Source organism: Convolutriloba macropyga, chromosome 2 (genome assembly GCF_964194025.1).
Source record: "Convolutriloba macropyga chromosome 2, txConMacr16.3, whole genome shotgun sequence".
NCBI classification, from domain to species: domain Eukaryota; kingdom Metazoa; phylum Xenacoelomorpha; order Acoela; family Convolutidae; genus Convolutriloba; species Convolutriloba macropyga.
The window spans coordinates 54,676,579-54,693,228 of NC_134469.1; the positions used below are offsets into that span (position 1 = coordinate 54,676,579).

The 16,650-nt window shown below is 35.0% G+C and overlaps 2 protein-coding genes across 4 annotated transcripts in view; one reads left to right on the forward strand and one right to left on the reverse strand.

The window, feature by feature from the left end:
* LOC142334504 (trafficking protein particle complex subunit 11-like) overlaps window positions 1–13,141 on the reverse strand; it is a 40,200-nt gene extending 27,059 nt beyond the window's left edge. Inside the window, exons 1-6 of the mRNA XM_075382594.1 lie at window positions 12,299–13,141; window positions 11,096–11,683; window positions 10,201–10,426; window positions 9,864–10,003; window positions 2,051–2,176; window positions 1,771–1,976 (exon numbers count right to left, since the gene is read on the reverse strand). Of these exons, the coding sequence (XP_075238709.1) occupies window positions 1,771–1,976; window positions 2,051–2,176; window positions 9,864–10,003; window positions 10,201–10,426; window positions 11,096–11,683; window positions 12,299–13,093 (2,081 nt within the window). The 5' untranslated portion in view covers window positions 13,094–13,141. The remainder of the gene's footprint in view (window positions 1–1,770; window positions 1,977–2,050; window positions 2,177–9,863; window positions 10,004–10,200; window positions 10,427–11,095; window positions 11,684–12,298) is intronic.
* Window positions 1–16,650, forward strand: part of LOC142334506 (WD repeat-containing protein 13-like) — a 224,384-nt gene that overhangs the window by 38,383 nt on the left and 169,351 nt on the right. The window lies entirely within an intron of this gene.

The following is a 16,650-nucleotide window of genomic DNA, read 5'->3' on the forward strand; positions in this document are numbered from 1 at the left end:
AGCCAACGTTCTAAAACATGTGATTGTTCAAAAACAAATAAATCAAAGTTCCGGTCATGAAGAAACCGGGGGTTAAAAATGGAACTCCAAATGACGTATTTATACAGATCGAATGGGAGAGAAAGCAGAAAACATAGCACAAATCAGTAGAAAATTGTTGAAGCTGAAACAAAGGGACTAACGTCGGACGAATTGCTCTCGAACGACTGGCGAGGCTCACCAGTGAGGGATTCGAATCCACGACCTGTTAGATAGTTCCAGAACAAAACGGTCAAGCAAAAAATTGTGCATAAAAAGACACGCGTTTACAATAATTGCTTAACTTTTTCGAGAGCAATAAAAAAAATCATCCTAATGCTATTCTTTACTATATTATAGTTAGAGCAAGTTTCATTCTTTCTCTGCGATCTCCGAGACAAAATGAGGCAGCGAAAAATTGAAGAACCAATACAAGAAAAAATCTTGAAACATACCCGGCAGATTGCCGGAAAATAGCCGCCGTTGATTCCAAAAAGCATGATTGGGATTGAACGAATAGAATATATTGAAAAAAAAAGATTTTTGTACAAAAATATTTTTTAAGTCCGATTTATTTTGATGGCATTTCGTAGTTGAACATACTTCTGTTTCTTAGAGAGCGGCTACAGGGTCTACTATCAACACCAATAAGCATTAGAGGTGGTAACTAAGACTTATAGGAACGACGTTCAAATAGCGGGCATCTAAAATTGGGCTTTATGGGTTTATCCCGTTTCTATTTCTGACTTCAATATTTTATACCGACTCTGTTCATTTTGAATTGCTTTGCTTAGCAACTGATGTTCAAATTCACTTTTAGCAGAATGAGAGAAGAGAGAAACTAGTCTAGAGAAGTCAAAAAGATTTCACGCAAAATGTCGAAAAAGCGGCAAAATGGTTCCAGAACAAAACGGTCAAGCAACAAATTGTGCATAAAAAGACACGCGTTTACAATAATTGCTTAACTTTTTCGAGAGCAATAAAAAAATCATCCTAATGCTATTCTTTACTATATTATAGTTAGAGCAAGTTTCATTCTTTCTCTGCGATCTCCGAGACAAAATGAGGCAGCGAAAAATTGAAGAACCAATACAAGAACAAATCTTGAAACATACCCGGCAGATTGCCGGAAAATAGCCGCCGTTGATTCCAAAAAGCATGATTGGGATTGAACGAATAGAATATATTGAAAAAAAAAGATTTTTGTACAAAAATATTTTTTAAGTCCGATTTATTTTGATGGCATTTCGTAGTTGAACATACTTCTGTTTCTTAGAGAGCGGCTACAGGGTCTACTATCAACACCAATAAGCATTAGAGGTGGTAACTAAGACTTATAGGAACGACGTTCAAAAAGCGGGCATCTAAAATTGGGCTTTATGGGTTTATCCCGTTTCTATTTCTGACTTCAATTTTTTATACCGACTCTGTTCATTTTGAATTGCTTTGCTTAGCAACTGATGTTCAAATTCACTTTTAGCAGAATGAGAGAAGAGAGAAACTAGCCTAGAGAAGTCAAAAAGATTTCACGCAAAATGTCGAAAAAGCGGCAAAATGGTAAAGCGAAAAAAAGTTTGACGAAGTAAAAAAAAAATACGAGCGCAATAATAGCCGGCTGAGAAGATGAGGGCGGCTATTAAAAATGAACAACTTCTTTTCAAAGTGCCGGTCAAACGTTTAATGCCATTCCTTATAAGATAGCAAGAAAATTCCCGTGTCAGAAGTTTCCACAAAGACTTGCTCGTTTTATACCTAGCACTTGGTTCCAATGTCGAATCAATTCCTATATCTTCAGGGGAAGTGAGAGATGATCCTTCAAGACTGTCCAATACAACACAATGGCTTTCGTAGATTGGATTAGAGAATTTCACACTAAGTTTTGAGAACCTGACGGGGAACTGGGCAGCTGAACGAATATGCACACTAAGACAAATAGGCTCATCAGCATCGAACGAATCCTATGCAAACATATACCAATCCAAATACAGTTCAAGAGATTATATTATACTCTCATTACCAAAAATTTTCTTACTTTCTCGAATGTTGACTTGATGGAAATAAATGAAGTGAGTTTGTTCATGTCTATGGTGAAATGTCCATATCCAGTACTGCCTCTATTTTGAATAGTTCGCTGCCATTGATTACGTGTAGCGTTCACCTAAAGATACACATGAAAAAATTTCACTTCCACTTAATGGCGTAGGGAAGAAGCAAAACGACAACAAAATCTAGACGGTTTAGTATTTCTCAATGCAACGGATAAAATTAGTCTGCGTACAAAGCAAGAAATCGGAGCAACAACCGTATTCTGAAAGTTTAGGGCTAAGTTAAAAATTGGTCTCGAAAGAATTAGAAAAGCTCATTACAGTTTCAAAAGAACACTAATGATTGATTCTAAATTAAATTTTCATGTACAACTCAACAAAGTCCTGTCAAATATGGCCACAGCGATTAGATCCATATATCTTATACGTTATCGGTTACCTCTGAAAGCACGATTGATGCCATTCAAATCCCTAGTCCTTTCTCATTTAACGTTCAGTGCTCTATTTTTTCAGAACTTGAAATTCTCTGCAATGCAGCGAATTAATCGACAAATCAATTGGGGAATTAAAGTTTGCTATATAAGAAAAAAAAAATTGAGAGATCTACAGATCTCTTAAAATCTAACACTTTGCCTGCAGAACTTTTAATAAGCCAGATGAGCGCTTGAAAACTTAGGAATGATATTTCATTATTGAAATCAGATGGCACTGAGAGTTTTTATCTGAGTGGTAATGTCTTAGTAAGAAAAAACGACAGAACTGAACAGCTAATTCTCCTCAGGTCGAGCAGTCGATCATTACAAAAAAGAAGCATCCAAAAATGGAAGGAACTTCCGCGTGAAGTCCAGACTATCAGATCACGCTTAAAGTTTAAACGCATGTTAAAACAGCATCTGCTCCAACAATTCAAACTTGTACCGTTGGAAAGGAACGTTGGTGGCTTCAAAAGTTATTTTAACTTTAAAAACGGAACCACTAATTTTGGTTTTTAACATTGTACTAATTTTGTATATATAATTTTAAACTTGTAATATTTAACCACCGGGTTATATTTTCAATTTACTTGTTTAAACAAAAAAAAAACACGCTTACGAACACGATTGAACAAATTTGCTGAACAGTACAAACCGCATTTGCACATTTTTCATTCACAGGTGGGAAGACGTTCCAGTGAATCCTTAATAGTCAATTCTCCAATAAAAAACAAGCAGGCTTGGTAAGGTGCGTTCGAAAAAAAATGTTCCGACCCCACTCATTCATATTTTTTACTTCATTGTCTACCAAATGAGAAAGAAAACTTTCAAAAATACACAAACTGTAGGAAATTAATTGGTTAATGACTGAAAAAAACATTACATATCAAGAAATGAATTAAATAATGCCGTATTTGAGAGCCGATGATACCTGCCATTAAAAGGACTACGAGACAAGACAAACGAAAAAAAACACAAATTACAAACAAAATCAATCGATTCTTTAAAAATCACTAACAAAATAAAAACATCTTCAGATAAAACCTACACTAAACAAATCAACTTGTACCTCATTTCAAAGCAGATGGGACATGTCCTTAACGAGACTCGATAACAAGTCAAGAGACAAGAATAAGGGCTAGAGAAATAACCACCAGCCTTCAACTAAAAATACTAAACAGATTCTTATATAACTTCACCGGAGTCATTGGGACCAGCCATAAGTGAACCAATAAAACAAATGGTGCCACCTTGTAGAGCCATGAGTACCTGTCAATGACGTGCCTAGTAGATACCACAAACAACAGAATCGATTAACAAAAAAACGTTAATTACGACACCAAAAATCAACATATTTTCTTACTGACTAAATAACACAGTCAAAATGACATGAACATCAGAAAGAAATCTAAATAGTACCAGATAAAACTTTAAAAGGACTTGAAAAAATCTTGTAAATCTCCAGAAAACGTACATGACAGGTCCTTAACGAGACTAGGTATGAAGTCGACAAAAGGGCAAAATTTATAAACACGTTCATACTTTTGAAAAAAAAAACAATTGACAATTTAAACTAGCTATCAACTGAAAACATTAAAAGGTTCCTTTGTACCTCCGTAGGAGGCCAATGACCGTGTCACTATCCAAAATATGCTATACGACCTACCAAAAAAGCGACAAGAGAGTAAGACCATAAAATAAGAACGAATACAGGCAGAACACAAAATTCTACAAAACCTTTTATAAACACACGTCATTAAAACCATATATTAACCATTGAAGAGATTATGAATGTTCAATTGTGACTTCTTTGAACATGTATGGACCTAATTTTACAGGAAATAATCGAAAAATACAACAAAAAAAGAAGCAATGACCAGTATCAAAAAATCTTTAAGAAACGATCATTTACGTCAAACGAAGATGCAGCAAAAGACAATGAAGGAATTACCGTTTGCTTCATCAACTGAAAATGATGATAAAGTTCTTTTTATAACACCATAGGAGGCCAGTGAGACCTGTCATTGCTCAAAATTTGTCATAATCTAACAAAAAGCGACAAAAACAAACAAAACTCAAAAACTCAGATAAACTACAAAATAACTACGAATACAGGCAGAACCCAAAATTCCACAACATTTCACAAATTGCTTAATCAAACAGTGGATGACACATGTAATTAATGATATTCAGATTCAAGTTGTCAAAAAAAGCAGAAGGGGCACAATTTAAAAATTCCATCAATTTTTTCAAAGCCACTGATACTACCAGCTATCAACTGAAATGTTCAAAATAATCATTCATGTCTCCAAAGGAAGCCACTGCGACCTTTCATCATTTCTATATTTGTGATATGACTATAAAGAAGACAAAAACAGGCAAAAAAAATCAAATACTTTTTGCACGAAAACGGTTCCAAAACCATAAGCTATTCACTAATATCGATTCTATATGTTTAGTTGCGTTTTCGTTCTGAACCAATGGTACCTGTTATGAAGGGATAACCTGACAGGTCAACAATAAGATTTAAAAACAGGCAAATGCCCAAAAGTTGAAAAAAGTTGAGAACTCGTGGTAACGAAGCCATGAAAATATTTAATTATAACCGCTTGAAAACGTAAACTTTCATTTTCTAGAAAGAAGATGCAACTTGTGTTTATTGAAACAAATCAACAAGTTAAACAAGTTTAGAAAAAAGTGGCAAACTTCAAAAGATAACGAATTTTCTTGTAAAGAAACCTTTCGTAAACGTACGACTCAACTGTTACTGTCAACTAGTCAACTGAAAGCATTATGTAGGTTCACTTCTACCTTTAAGGGAAAACAAATGGATCTTTTATTATTGATCCTCAGTTGTGAGACTGCAAAAAGAACAACAAATAAGGGCAAAAGACAAGAAATTCAATTGAAGTTTCAAAAACACTTTGTGGTTCCCATAAAAACTATGAGATTTTCTCCAAAATACGATATGACCATTGGTTGGACATCAATTAAATTGTTGGTCAAGTAAAAAGGAATTGTAAAAACTTTTTAAGGACATTGGCCCAATAAATCAACATAGCTGGCAGATTGCCAGAAAATAGCCGCAATAGCTCCGTAGATCTGCAGTCTAAAAAAACAGTAAAAAGACAGACCATAAATAGTCTTTTCATTGAAGGCTGAGATGTTATATTTTGATTACAGATCTGTAAAAGTTTTTTACTTCATTGTCTACCAAATGAGAAAGAAAACTTTCAAAAATACACAAACTGTAGGAAATTAATTGGTTAAAGACTGAAAAAAACATTACATATCAAGAAATGAATTAAATAATGCCGTATTGGAGAGCCGATGATACCTGCCATTAAAAGGACTACGAGACAAGACAAACGAAAAAAACACAAATTAAAAACAAAATCAATCGATTCTTTAAAAATCACTAACAAAATAAAAACATCTTCAGATAAAACCTACACTAAACAAATCAGCTTGTACCTCATTTCAAAGCAGATGGGACATGTCCTTAACGAGACTCGATAACAAGTCAAGAGACAAGAATAAGGGCTAGAGAAATAACCACCAGCCTTCAACTAAAAATACTATACAGATTCTTATATAACTTCCGCAATAGCTCCGAAAATAGCCGCAATAGCTCCGTAGATCTGCAGTCTAAAAAACAGTAAAAAGACAGACCAGAAATAGTCTTTTCATTGAAGGCTGAGATGTTATATTTTGATTACAGATCTGTATAAGTTATTGCTGCATCTATCAGCTGCTCTTATATAACCTTCACTTCGAGTGACACATTCACATCACCTTATCTCTTTGAATTAAAGTAAATAAAAGTCACTTTCAAAGTGAGGAAGTCATTTTTGAGAGTGAGGTAAGTCACGTGTGACTAAAAATTTAATCACGCGAATGAAAAAACTCGCTCCACTAAGAGCGAAAAATGACATCACGCACGCGTTTCAGTTGAAATGGCATGAACGAATGAACAAAAAGTGGTTGTGACGTCATATGGTCGTATCAAAAATCTTGACGGTGAAATAAAATAAAACCAAGAGAAGGCCAATAATAGCCCTCGCTATCGCTGTGCGGCTATTAATAACAATTTTTAATTCTTGAAAACCAAGATGAGACCAAAACTTGCCTTGCTATCGCGACGCATCCAATAATTACAAGTAATTGTTCCAATTGTAACCTGCACAGAATAATTTGGCAACAGAGATTTCAATAAATCAAAATTAACTGATGTAATTTGGATAATGATTGTTTGGAACAAACAGGCGAAATTTTTATTCCAGAACTGTTAAAGAAAGGGAAAAGGAGCTATAGCACCCTTTTCAATTTATTCAAAAAAGTATCAACAATTTTTAAGTCTACATCCGACAAACTGGAAAACAGTTGCCTGAAGGAACATATTTGGTGACATTTTTGATGAAATGGACTGAATATTGTTCAATGATGTTTCTATACATGCGCTTCGAAATATATGAAACTCAAGTCTTATAAGAAACTCGAGTATCTGATGCATCGTTTCACTGGATTTTCGAAATTCTTAATTTTTTGTGGTTCATAAAATGAGCGGTGAGAATTCGCATGTGTTCAAACTTTGTCTGGGCATATGCAGCTTGGCTTCACCTCAAACGATGCCATAAGGTACTATAACTTAAACAAGGCGGCTCGGTAATGTGCAATGGCACATAAGGTTCCGACCCCGCCCATCCACAATTTTGTGGATGGGCGACCAAATGAGGAACAGATAGAAAAACCCAAAAATTATTTTTTGCGAATCCCAAAAAAGCCCAAGTCTTTTTCAAAAAATTCCGTATGAACGATAAGATAACCTCCAAAACAAATAACTCAGTGGAGTAAAAATTGATGCATTAGATTGCTGTAATATGTCAATATTAAGAGAGCGAGTCAAAACGAACAGCAAAATCAAACAACAACAACAACAAACATTAATTATATCAAAAAATTTATGTCCCTCTTAAAAACTAAATTTAATAACAAAGTCAACATACCGTCAGATAAACCTGAAACTAAACAAAAATAACTTAAAAATCACCACAAAACATATGCGACCAGTCCATAGAAAGGTTGGGTAATAATTATACAAAAAAGAACAAAAACAGAAAAGTAAAAAAAATTAACTTTTTTTTTTGAAACAATTAACTTCAAAGTAATAAATACCATTAGGAATAAATTAATATTACCACAAATTTGCGATTACCACTGCTTCTATAGAAGGGCATTAGGACCTGACCTTATTCATTTTTTAGAGCGGCTAAAAAGAACAACAAAGAACAAACAAAATTTAAATTGAAACTTGCCAGAAAACGCTGTCAAAACCATCAAGCCAAATTTTGGCACTCAAAATATATTTGATTGCGCCTTCTTCAAACAGTTATAATGTAGTACGTGGCCATTCATTAGTAAGACTAGGTAACAAGTAGACAAAAAAGCGGAGTGCTAAAGTATGTAATACTTTTAATTTTTTTTTCGAAACAAAATTACATTCAATGTCATGAAAGGAATTAATTACAAAAAGAACTATTTAAATATCGTCGTTTTTTCATGAAAAAGAAACCCTCGAGACCTGTAATTATCCAGAATATTTCTTGCATCTACAAAAAGAACGTCAAATATGACAAAAATCAAATTAATTTAATTTTTTTTGTGAAAAAGCGGTGTCGAAGCCAGTAAGGTCATAACAAAATCTTTAAAAAAAAAGATTTTTGGACACTAATCCCTTTTATTCCCTTGACACCCATAATGTCATATTTGACCTGTAATCAACTAACGAGATTAGGTAACAAAAAGAAACATAAAAAGAACAAAATTGCGAAGTTAAAAAATTATTTTTTAATTTTGGAAAACGATGGGTTTGAAAGTCATAAAAGCCATCAGCTATCTGCTGATATCAGAATATCGGTTTTTCTATTCTTCCATGAAAAGCCAATGAAAGCTATCACTAAACAGGAAATTTCATACGACCGAAACGACAAAGTATAAATGACAGTTAAGACAAAATTAAAAAATTCAATTGATTTCTTCAAGAAAGAGGCGTCGAGGCCATTAAAACGATGATTTATATCTTTCAAGATTTTAATATGTTCAATTGTGTTTTAATTTGAATGCTAATAAGGTGACATGAGAACTGTCAATAATGTGATAATGTGACAAAATTAGAAAACATGAAAAACTGGCAAATATCAAAACAAACAAAAATCTAAAATCTTGTAGTATCAAAGCCAGAAAACAATAATTTCAGGCTTAAAACTGCAACCGAGAATAAATGTTAACTCAGTAGAAAGAAGAAGCAGTCTTTTTTTGCTGACACTAAGCTGGAAGTTGAACAAATTAAGAAAAAAATAGAGGAAAAGTTAATTAAGCCATTATTTATTGAAAAGTCAATTATTTTTTAAAAAAAACCACCATAAACTTTCAATTAAAAAACTAAATGAATAAGCCTGGAGCTGTTTCGCAAGCGAATTGGTTGGACCTATCACTCCTGAGCTTTGATTTGATATGTTCTGTTCTTTATTATTAAAAAAAAGTCTTTTTTTAAAAAAAAAAGACCGACTGATTACAACCCGATTTTTTTGGATTGTAACAGTCCAAGAATGGCCCAAAACTACCCCTGTTAATACTTATTGTCCGTTAAGAACAATTGATTTTTCAAATGTTGTAGATATAGATAATTTCTGAGTTGAAACTCAAAATAAATTTTGCATTTTTGATAATCAACGAGTAAAGTTAGCAAAAAACGGCAAAGTTTTAACTACAAGGCACTCTCTGCGGACTCTGAAGTAGAAATAGCCCCCCTCTGAGTCTACAAAGATTGTATGAGTGTTGTTTGGGGGTGTACTGTAGGCAAATTTAATCAAAGTGGACTAAAGTAGCTTATTTCGTGCTGTTGTTGATGAAAAAGGCTAAATTTTGAAATGTTTATCCAGATTTTTTGACCAAAAAATTAAATCAAAACAATCAAAAATGCTTGTTCGTCTTCAAAAATGAAATCAACGACACTATTCTTAAAAATTATAACAAATTTTAGCAAAATTGACGAAAATTTAGGCAAAAATTCCGGAAAATGTGAATAAAAACAACGTGAATTCACTCTTCTTTTCTCAGAAGTTTAAGCCTCGATAACTCCCTGTAGAAAACGAAAATTAAAAAAATCTTTTTAATTCCATATTCTACGCTGAACGAGCTTTCTAATGATACCAGTCTCAACTCTCTACGATGAATATATCGAGCGGCGAAAATTCACTGAACAAAAAAAAAAAAACCCAGTTGAGTATATAGTTCCTCCCCCCTCAAGAGGGTCGGAACAACAAACCTGATCAGGACTCAGGCTAGTGAGGGAGGAAACCTCAATATTGGGTGGGTGTGGCACTGCTCCCGCTAGCAACTGCATCAAATTCATCTGAGCGGTCTGCTTGTAGTCGACTGGTAGTGTACAGTACTCACCCATGACCTCTAAACAATTCAAGCAATTTAGAGTACGACTCATTTATAACAGAAAGGCAGTGATTTGAACGAAGAAATTTACTAATTGCGATTCAAACATGAAATCACATGAAATTACTCATTTGACTCGAGAGGATTCCGCATCTATCATATGTTGAAATTTGACACCTGGATCATCATATTTATCAAAAGACAAATCAAAATACCAATAGATATGGAAGTGAAATGTTCGATATCAGCGATGACGTATGCACAATGGAGTGCCATTTGTAGGACACTGGAGAACAGGACAAGCCATGCCTCCTGCCTGTACTCCGGTAGCACCTTGAGCAGATATTTGAGTGCCTTGGCGTGATCATTGCTCTCTCCACTGCACAACTCTTCGCTGATCTGCACCATCATCCATCTCTTCATTCGAGCACAGTTGAACTTCTGAACATCACAACAAGCATCCAATCCATTTAAACAATTTCATTTTATATAACATGAGCTTCTCAGTTGTATAATACACTTCCAGGTTGCATGACTTTAGCTTTAAGTATATACTCTCCGAGTTCAGCTCTTTTTTCTATCATCCAATTTTTTTTTTACTTTCCACTCATCACCCCATAGTCGCTCGCGGTTTCAAAATCACCCACTGAAAAAACCCCACTTAATTTTAGATAGGATATAAACCCCCCGAGATATCATCCCCCACTTGACTTTTCACAAGCTGCGCATTTCGCCATGCCTCGCTGGCCATAGCCATGCCTTAGCGGTCCGTGGGACTTGATATGAAACTATCACAACCGAACAAATTATCACGACCAAAATTCAAATTTAAAATGGGGGTTGATTTCCGTTGGGGTTTACTTCCTATATAAAATTATGTGGGCTTTCTTTTCCGTGGGGGTTTATTTCCTAGACCCAGTCACTCGAGTTGGTATAACTTATAGCCTGTTAACTTAGATTTCTTAAAAATATGTGCCATAGAAGATGTCACTCTCGATCGGAGAAATTTAGAAAAATTAGCGATTTAACGTGAAACTCTGTCGAATCTCAGCACAAAAACCAACCGAACACAAATCATTAAACCAAGTATTTTTGCCATACAAATCTTACCTTGAAGTAGATAACGGCGGAAAACAATAGAGGCGTGATGATGGGACTGTATTGTACAGAAAGCTCTTTTTGTTGCAAATACTCAATTCCAGCCTTCTCTTTCTGCTGGTCAGGGGGTTCGATGCTCTGGATGCCTGGTCTCCAGGGTCGCTGACCCCAGAACTCCAACACACTCCCGTCAACATCAGCTTGCACTGTATTCTGTGGAATTGCGCTCAAATTACCACAAACCATTGCCGCACTTTCGCGCCTCTGCATTGTTAAGTATGCTGCTTGCTGGTAATAGAACCCCGGATGTTGGAGTTGAATTGCCGACAGTCCGATCTCAACCGCTTCTTGGAACAGCTCAGCGAAAATTGAGAACTGCTTTGATAACCAAGCGTAGTGCTCAAATATGAGTTGTTGCGGACCATGTTTCAATTTGAAGTATTCGAGAAACTGTTTGAATTGTTTGATGGCTGAGAGTGGCTGGTTGTTTTGGAAGTAGAGTTTGCATATTTTGTAGTTTATGAAGCCAGCAATGGTCTTCACTTCCATTAAATTCGTGTCGTATATCCTCACAGTTCCATCTGTCAGATTGCCATAAGCCTAAAAACAAACACCAATCCAATCTCTCTTATTGCATATGAAAACCAGGTTGGGCAACTTAAAGATGTCCCATTTTGTACTGCATAACCAGTAGCAAATGCCTTCACGACAAATTTTACTTCTCTGCATTAACTTATATTTGCCATTGGGCAAATTGGTACCCTTATTTTCTTAGCACCTTTTATGCAGCTCAGTCCGTAAAGCCATAGAAAAATTTAATGTCGGAAAAACAAAACTACGGAATTTCTTTTGTTGGAGCTATATAATGAGTATAGGTAACGTAAATAAACAGAAACCAACCAACGTCGGACGAATTGCTCTCGAACCACTGGTGAGGCAAACTGTTTATAAGGGGGCATAGGCTAGAGAAACTTTGATGGTGCAAAAAAATTCCGACTAGTTTTGACAAAAACTTCGACTAGTTTTGACAAAAACTTCGGAAAAAATGACACACGCGTTTACAACTTCCTCAATTGTCGTTCGAGAGGAATTGAAAACTATAAGTATATGACATATTCACACCATAAAGTGGGGAAAATGACGTCGTTAATTCAAAATTGAGCAACAGATTTCTTGGGGGGGGGGGGGGAGGAGTTAAGAAGAGTTGCACCTAACCTGCTTGTAATACTTGAGCACCGTTTCGGTCTGAGCCTCTGCTCTATTGGGACTCTGTTGCATTTCCGAGAAGAATGCAGTTTTGATATAGTGCCTTACGAACAGTAGTGCATGAGTGGTCTTGTTCAAGTTGTCCTTGTGACTTCTAACGGTTCTCACTTGCGCAGTATAGTAAGCATTGGCCAAAGCCAGCAACTCCTCGTGTAATCTCTTAATAAACCCATCAATTACCGTATCTTCCGAAAGCGGTAATACCAACAGACTTCTCAATGGGATTCCGCATGCCTCGCATAACTGTGTTGCGTAATCACTAGCTTGAGGGGAATCTTCACCAGGTGGTAAAATAGTTCGCTTCTGTATCAAGACTAAAGCTATTTTGGTTTGGTGACCACTTTGAGGCTGTCCTATAGTTTGGCCATGTAGTGTTTGCTTTATCCTCTCGACTCTTGCGACGCACTCGGCTTGCTTTGCCAAAAGATCACCTTCGTCCCAATTCAGCTCAAAAAATATTGCAACAACCGAAGGAACATTGTTCAGGTGTTTGTCAATCCACGATGTTTTAAGGATGCCTTTGGGTATATACCATTCATACGAGCCTTTCTTCTGTTTAGGTTTGGGAACTTCAAAGTTAAGATCCACTAATTTCGAGCACAAGGAAGCATTGGGTTTGTGATATGAGCTGAAACTTTCCCCAATTCCACGGTGAGTCTTCTTAGTTTGGTCTAAACCACAAAGAAATATAAGAGGCCTAGGACGCTTCAAAATTTCTTCTGGGAACACACAGGCTGAAGACATCAGATCAACCCCTACAATCAATTCAGATCTGAAAACAAAAACTTTGAAAAGAGGCCGAACATTTTTTCACGAATATTATGAGTTTTATTGTTACTAACATAAGCACGCAAAATCACAGACATAAATGCTGGCTTTGGCAATTAGACCTTTGGAGCGACAACACTTCGATTGCTTCAAATTTTTAAATTGGTTTAATGCCATTTCAACATTTATTACTAGCTGGAAATAGTTTTTACAAAACGGTTTCATAAGACAATAGAAGACAGACAGCCAAAGTACTCATCAGCAGTATGAAGTACTCACCACAGCATAAAGTACTCATTAGCACTTGCTAAATGTTAGTCAAAAAGATGCGATGAAAATGTCACCTTTGTTTGAATCAAAGGTTTTGCGGACAACACTGATTTAAAAGGTGTCTAATTTTATATCAGCACTTAAAGCAATCCAGAATTGTGTACACAATTGGACCTTTGGAGTGCTGTAGAAAATTTGTCTGATATAAATAGTTGTAACTGTGCCCTCCAAAATCTAACGAAACAAACATCTTCCGTGGAACAGAGAAGGCCTCCTATTATTGCATCTTAATAAACCTTCATTGAACAAATGAAGGCTGTACCACGATGCAACACACTATGAGGCTTCATTCATTGATTTTGATTTTCAGCTGATAATATCTCCCATTTTACTGATAACTTCAACCAAAGTTAGTACAGTAAACTAGGCGATTATAATGTAAGCGCTTAAAGCAATCCGACGTGAGAGACACTCGGACCTTTGGAGCGCTAACGACAAATTATTAATTTGTGATACTTTAAACCTTGTTCTGGCTCCGTACAAGAAGAAAAACTTTGACGCAGTTCAACAGATGATTGAAATAAATTTGCAATGGTTAAAGAAAGGTCGCAGCAGCACAAGCAATAAGTCCGCAAATGATTCTTCTGAAATATTTCATTCAAATATGCACACTCATGAAATGTTTCAATCAGTTTGAATCAGGATCCATTTGTTACACAAAAACATCATCAACAATAAAAGTTGAATACAATAATAACTTCGTTTTTTTTAACACTTTTAACTCATATTGTTTTTATTTCATGAGTCAAATAACTGAACAATTTTATGTTTTACACCTTAAATCAAGTTAACCAGAAAAAGAAGAAATAGTAAGAAGCTCATGTTTTGGACATCTTTAACTGAAATAACTGACGGTTTTGAGAACCAATTAACTCACGCTGGTGGATTCTCAAGGCAATGATTCAATCAATAGTGCAACCATTGGAAAATGTGTTTGAATCTCAATCAGACCTCAAGAACCGTTCAGCGTTGAAAAAGATAATATTTGTCCTTGCTTTTCTTGAATTTAAGTCTCAGATGTCCAAGTTGTAAAACAATTCTGTTCATTTACTGTAATAAACCACCAAAAACAAGGAGGCAAAATGCAAAGGTTTAGCGTACATATGCAACAAAAACGCTTTTCATTCATTGACATTAATAGAAAGCCTGAAGCAAATAAAAAACTTAAGCTTGAAAGTATTTTGAAACATCAGGAACAAACAACAGACAGAAGTAATGAAGTAATTTTAAAAAATTTGTGAAAACGAAAGTATGTTTTCTGTACATCTTGTCCCAAGCATTACATAATCTTTCAATACCTTCAAAATGGTTTTCTAATGAACAAGGGGACGTCTTGATGTAATTGCTAAAAAAAATTAATTAATTTTCAAAAAAAAATTGATATCTATCTTAATTCCAAAAAGCAAAAAGCAATAAGGATAATGTTCCTATACCTTTTCCACTAGATCAGATACAGCAACGAAAAGATTCAAAACGATTAAGAACAAATGGTTCAATTTTTTGTTCTTTTGCTAGATCTCTAGAGATTGTTTTCCATAGTTTTAACGTGCATCATGAGTATAACAGATTTCTGTTTGAATACGATTCCCTGCATATAAAATCAGAGAAAATAACTACAAAACAATCTTTTAATTTGAAAAAATTTTGATTAAATATGAATAATACATTCCGTTTTATAAAATTGTGACGTCTTTTTACTTTTCTCGGTTGAGAATTTGTAAAACTATTCTATTTTTGTTAAACCGAACGATCAAAATTAAATAATTAAAAAAGGCCCTGCCCTTAGAGGAAGAGAAAAACTTGTGAAAAGTAAAAAATAAACAGACTACAATCGGACGAATTGCTCGCAACCTACAAGCGTGGCAGTGCAATTTACTAGTTAAGAATTTTTTTTACTGTAGCAAAATTCCGACCTCGAGGGGTTACACCCGCAGCCTCCATGAAAATTCGACCCGCAGCCTGACATCGCAGCAATTGAACTAAAATGTCTTTAATTCTCTTTCGCTCACTTTCACTCTTTTCGCTCTTTCACTTCTAAATAAGCGAAAACTTAAATCCCTGAAAAATGAAGAAAAAGCGTAAAAGGTCTCTCATTAAGTCAACACATAGCTGGCAGATTGCCAGAAAACAGCCGCAACAACTTCGTAGATCTGCTGTCTCAAAAAGAGTAAAAGAAACAGGCCAAAAAGAAACTTCTATTTAATAAAAGCTGATATGCTACAATTTGACTAAAAATCGGTTTAATATATTGCTGCTTCTATTAGCTGCCCTCCATCTCTTTGAATTAAAGTAAAGAAAACTCAATTTCAGAGCGAGGGAGTCGTTTTTGAGAGTGAAGTTAGTCACGTGTGACCAAAAACTTAATCGCCTGAATGAATAAAACAATTGCTCATCCAAGAGCAGAAACCGACGTCACGCACGCACTGCAGATGGAATTGAATGAACGAAGGAACAAAAAACAGATTTGAAGTGATTGACGTCATACGGTCATAATAAAAATTATAAAGACACAATAAAAAAGGAAGCAGGACAAGTCCTGTTATACAATCCACAGAACTGACAGAAACATTTGGAACTACTGGACGTGACCAGCAGATCAATTGAACACTCCCAGCCAAAAAGAAAAACAATATCAAAAGTTGTGAAACTAAAACAATCATCGAAAAAATATAATCATTACAAAATCTTTTAAAGCTTTCACGCTGAAGGCCAATTTTGATGCATTAAAATATACTCATCAACACACGCACAAGCCTAGAAAGAGATGTTTTGGCCGATGAAGATAAAAAATCATGCAAAAATGAAAAATTGAAAATTGCACAATTTAAAGAAAGTTTCTTAATTTCGTAATAATCAAAACCATTCTTTTTCTCTCTGGAGTCTGTCCAGTAACGCAAATCTAAGACCTAAAAACTTTTCATCGGCCCGTAAATATCAATAAACTTGGAAAATGCCAAAAAAAAATCAGAAATTTTGAGCAAAATTAACCGTTTCATTGTCTCCAGAGACTATCCAGTAATCAAATTGCAAGCCTTAAAAAGTTTCATCGGCTCAAAAAAGTTGCTCAACAAGGAGCATGATATTTTTTCAGCAAATTCGATGACAATATTTTTCAGACCATTTGGAAAAAATTGCAAATTATACTAAAAAATTGGCCAAATTCGTGATATAAAATTAGCATCATTTTTCGTGTTTATATTTAC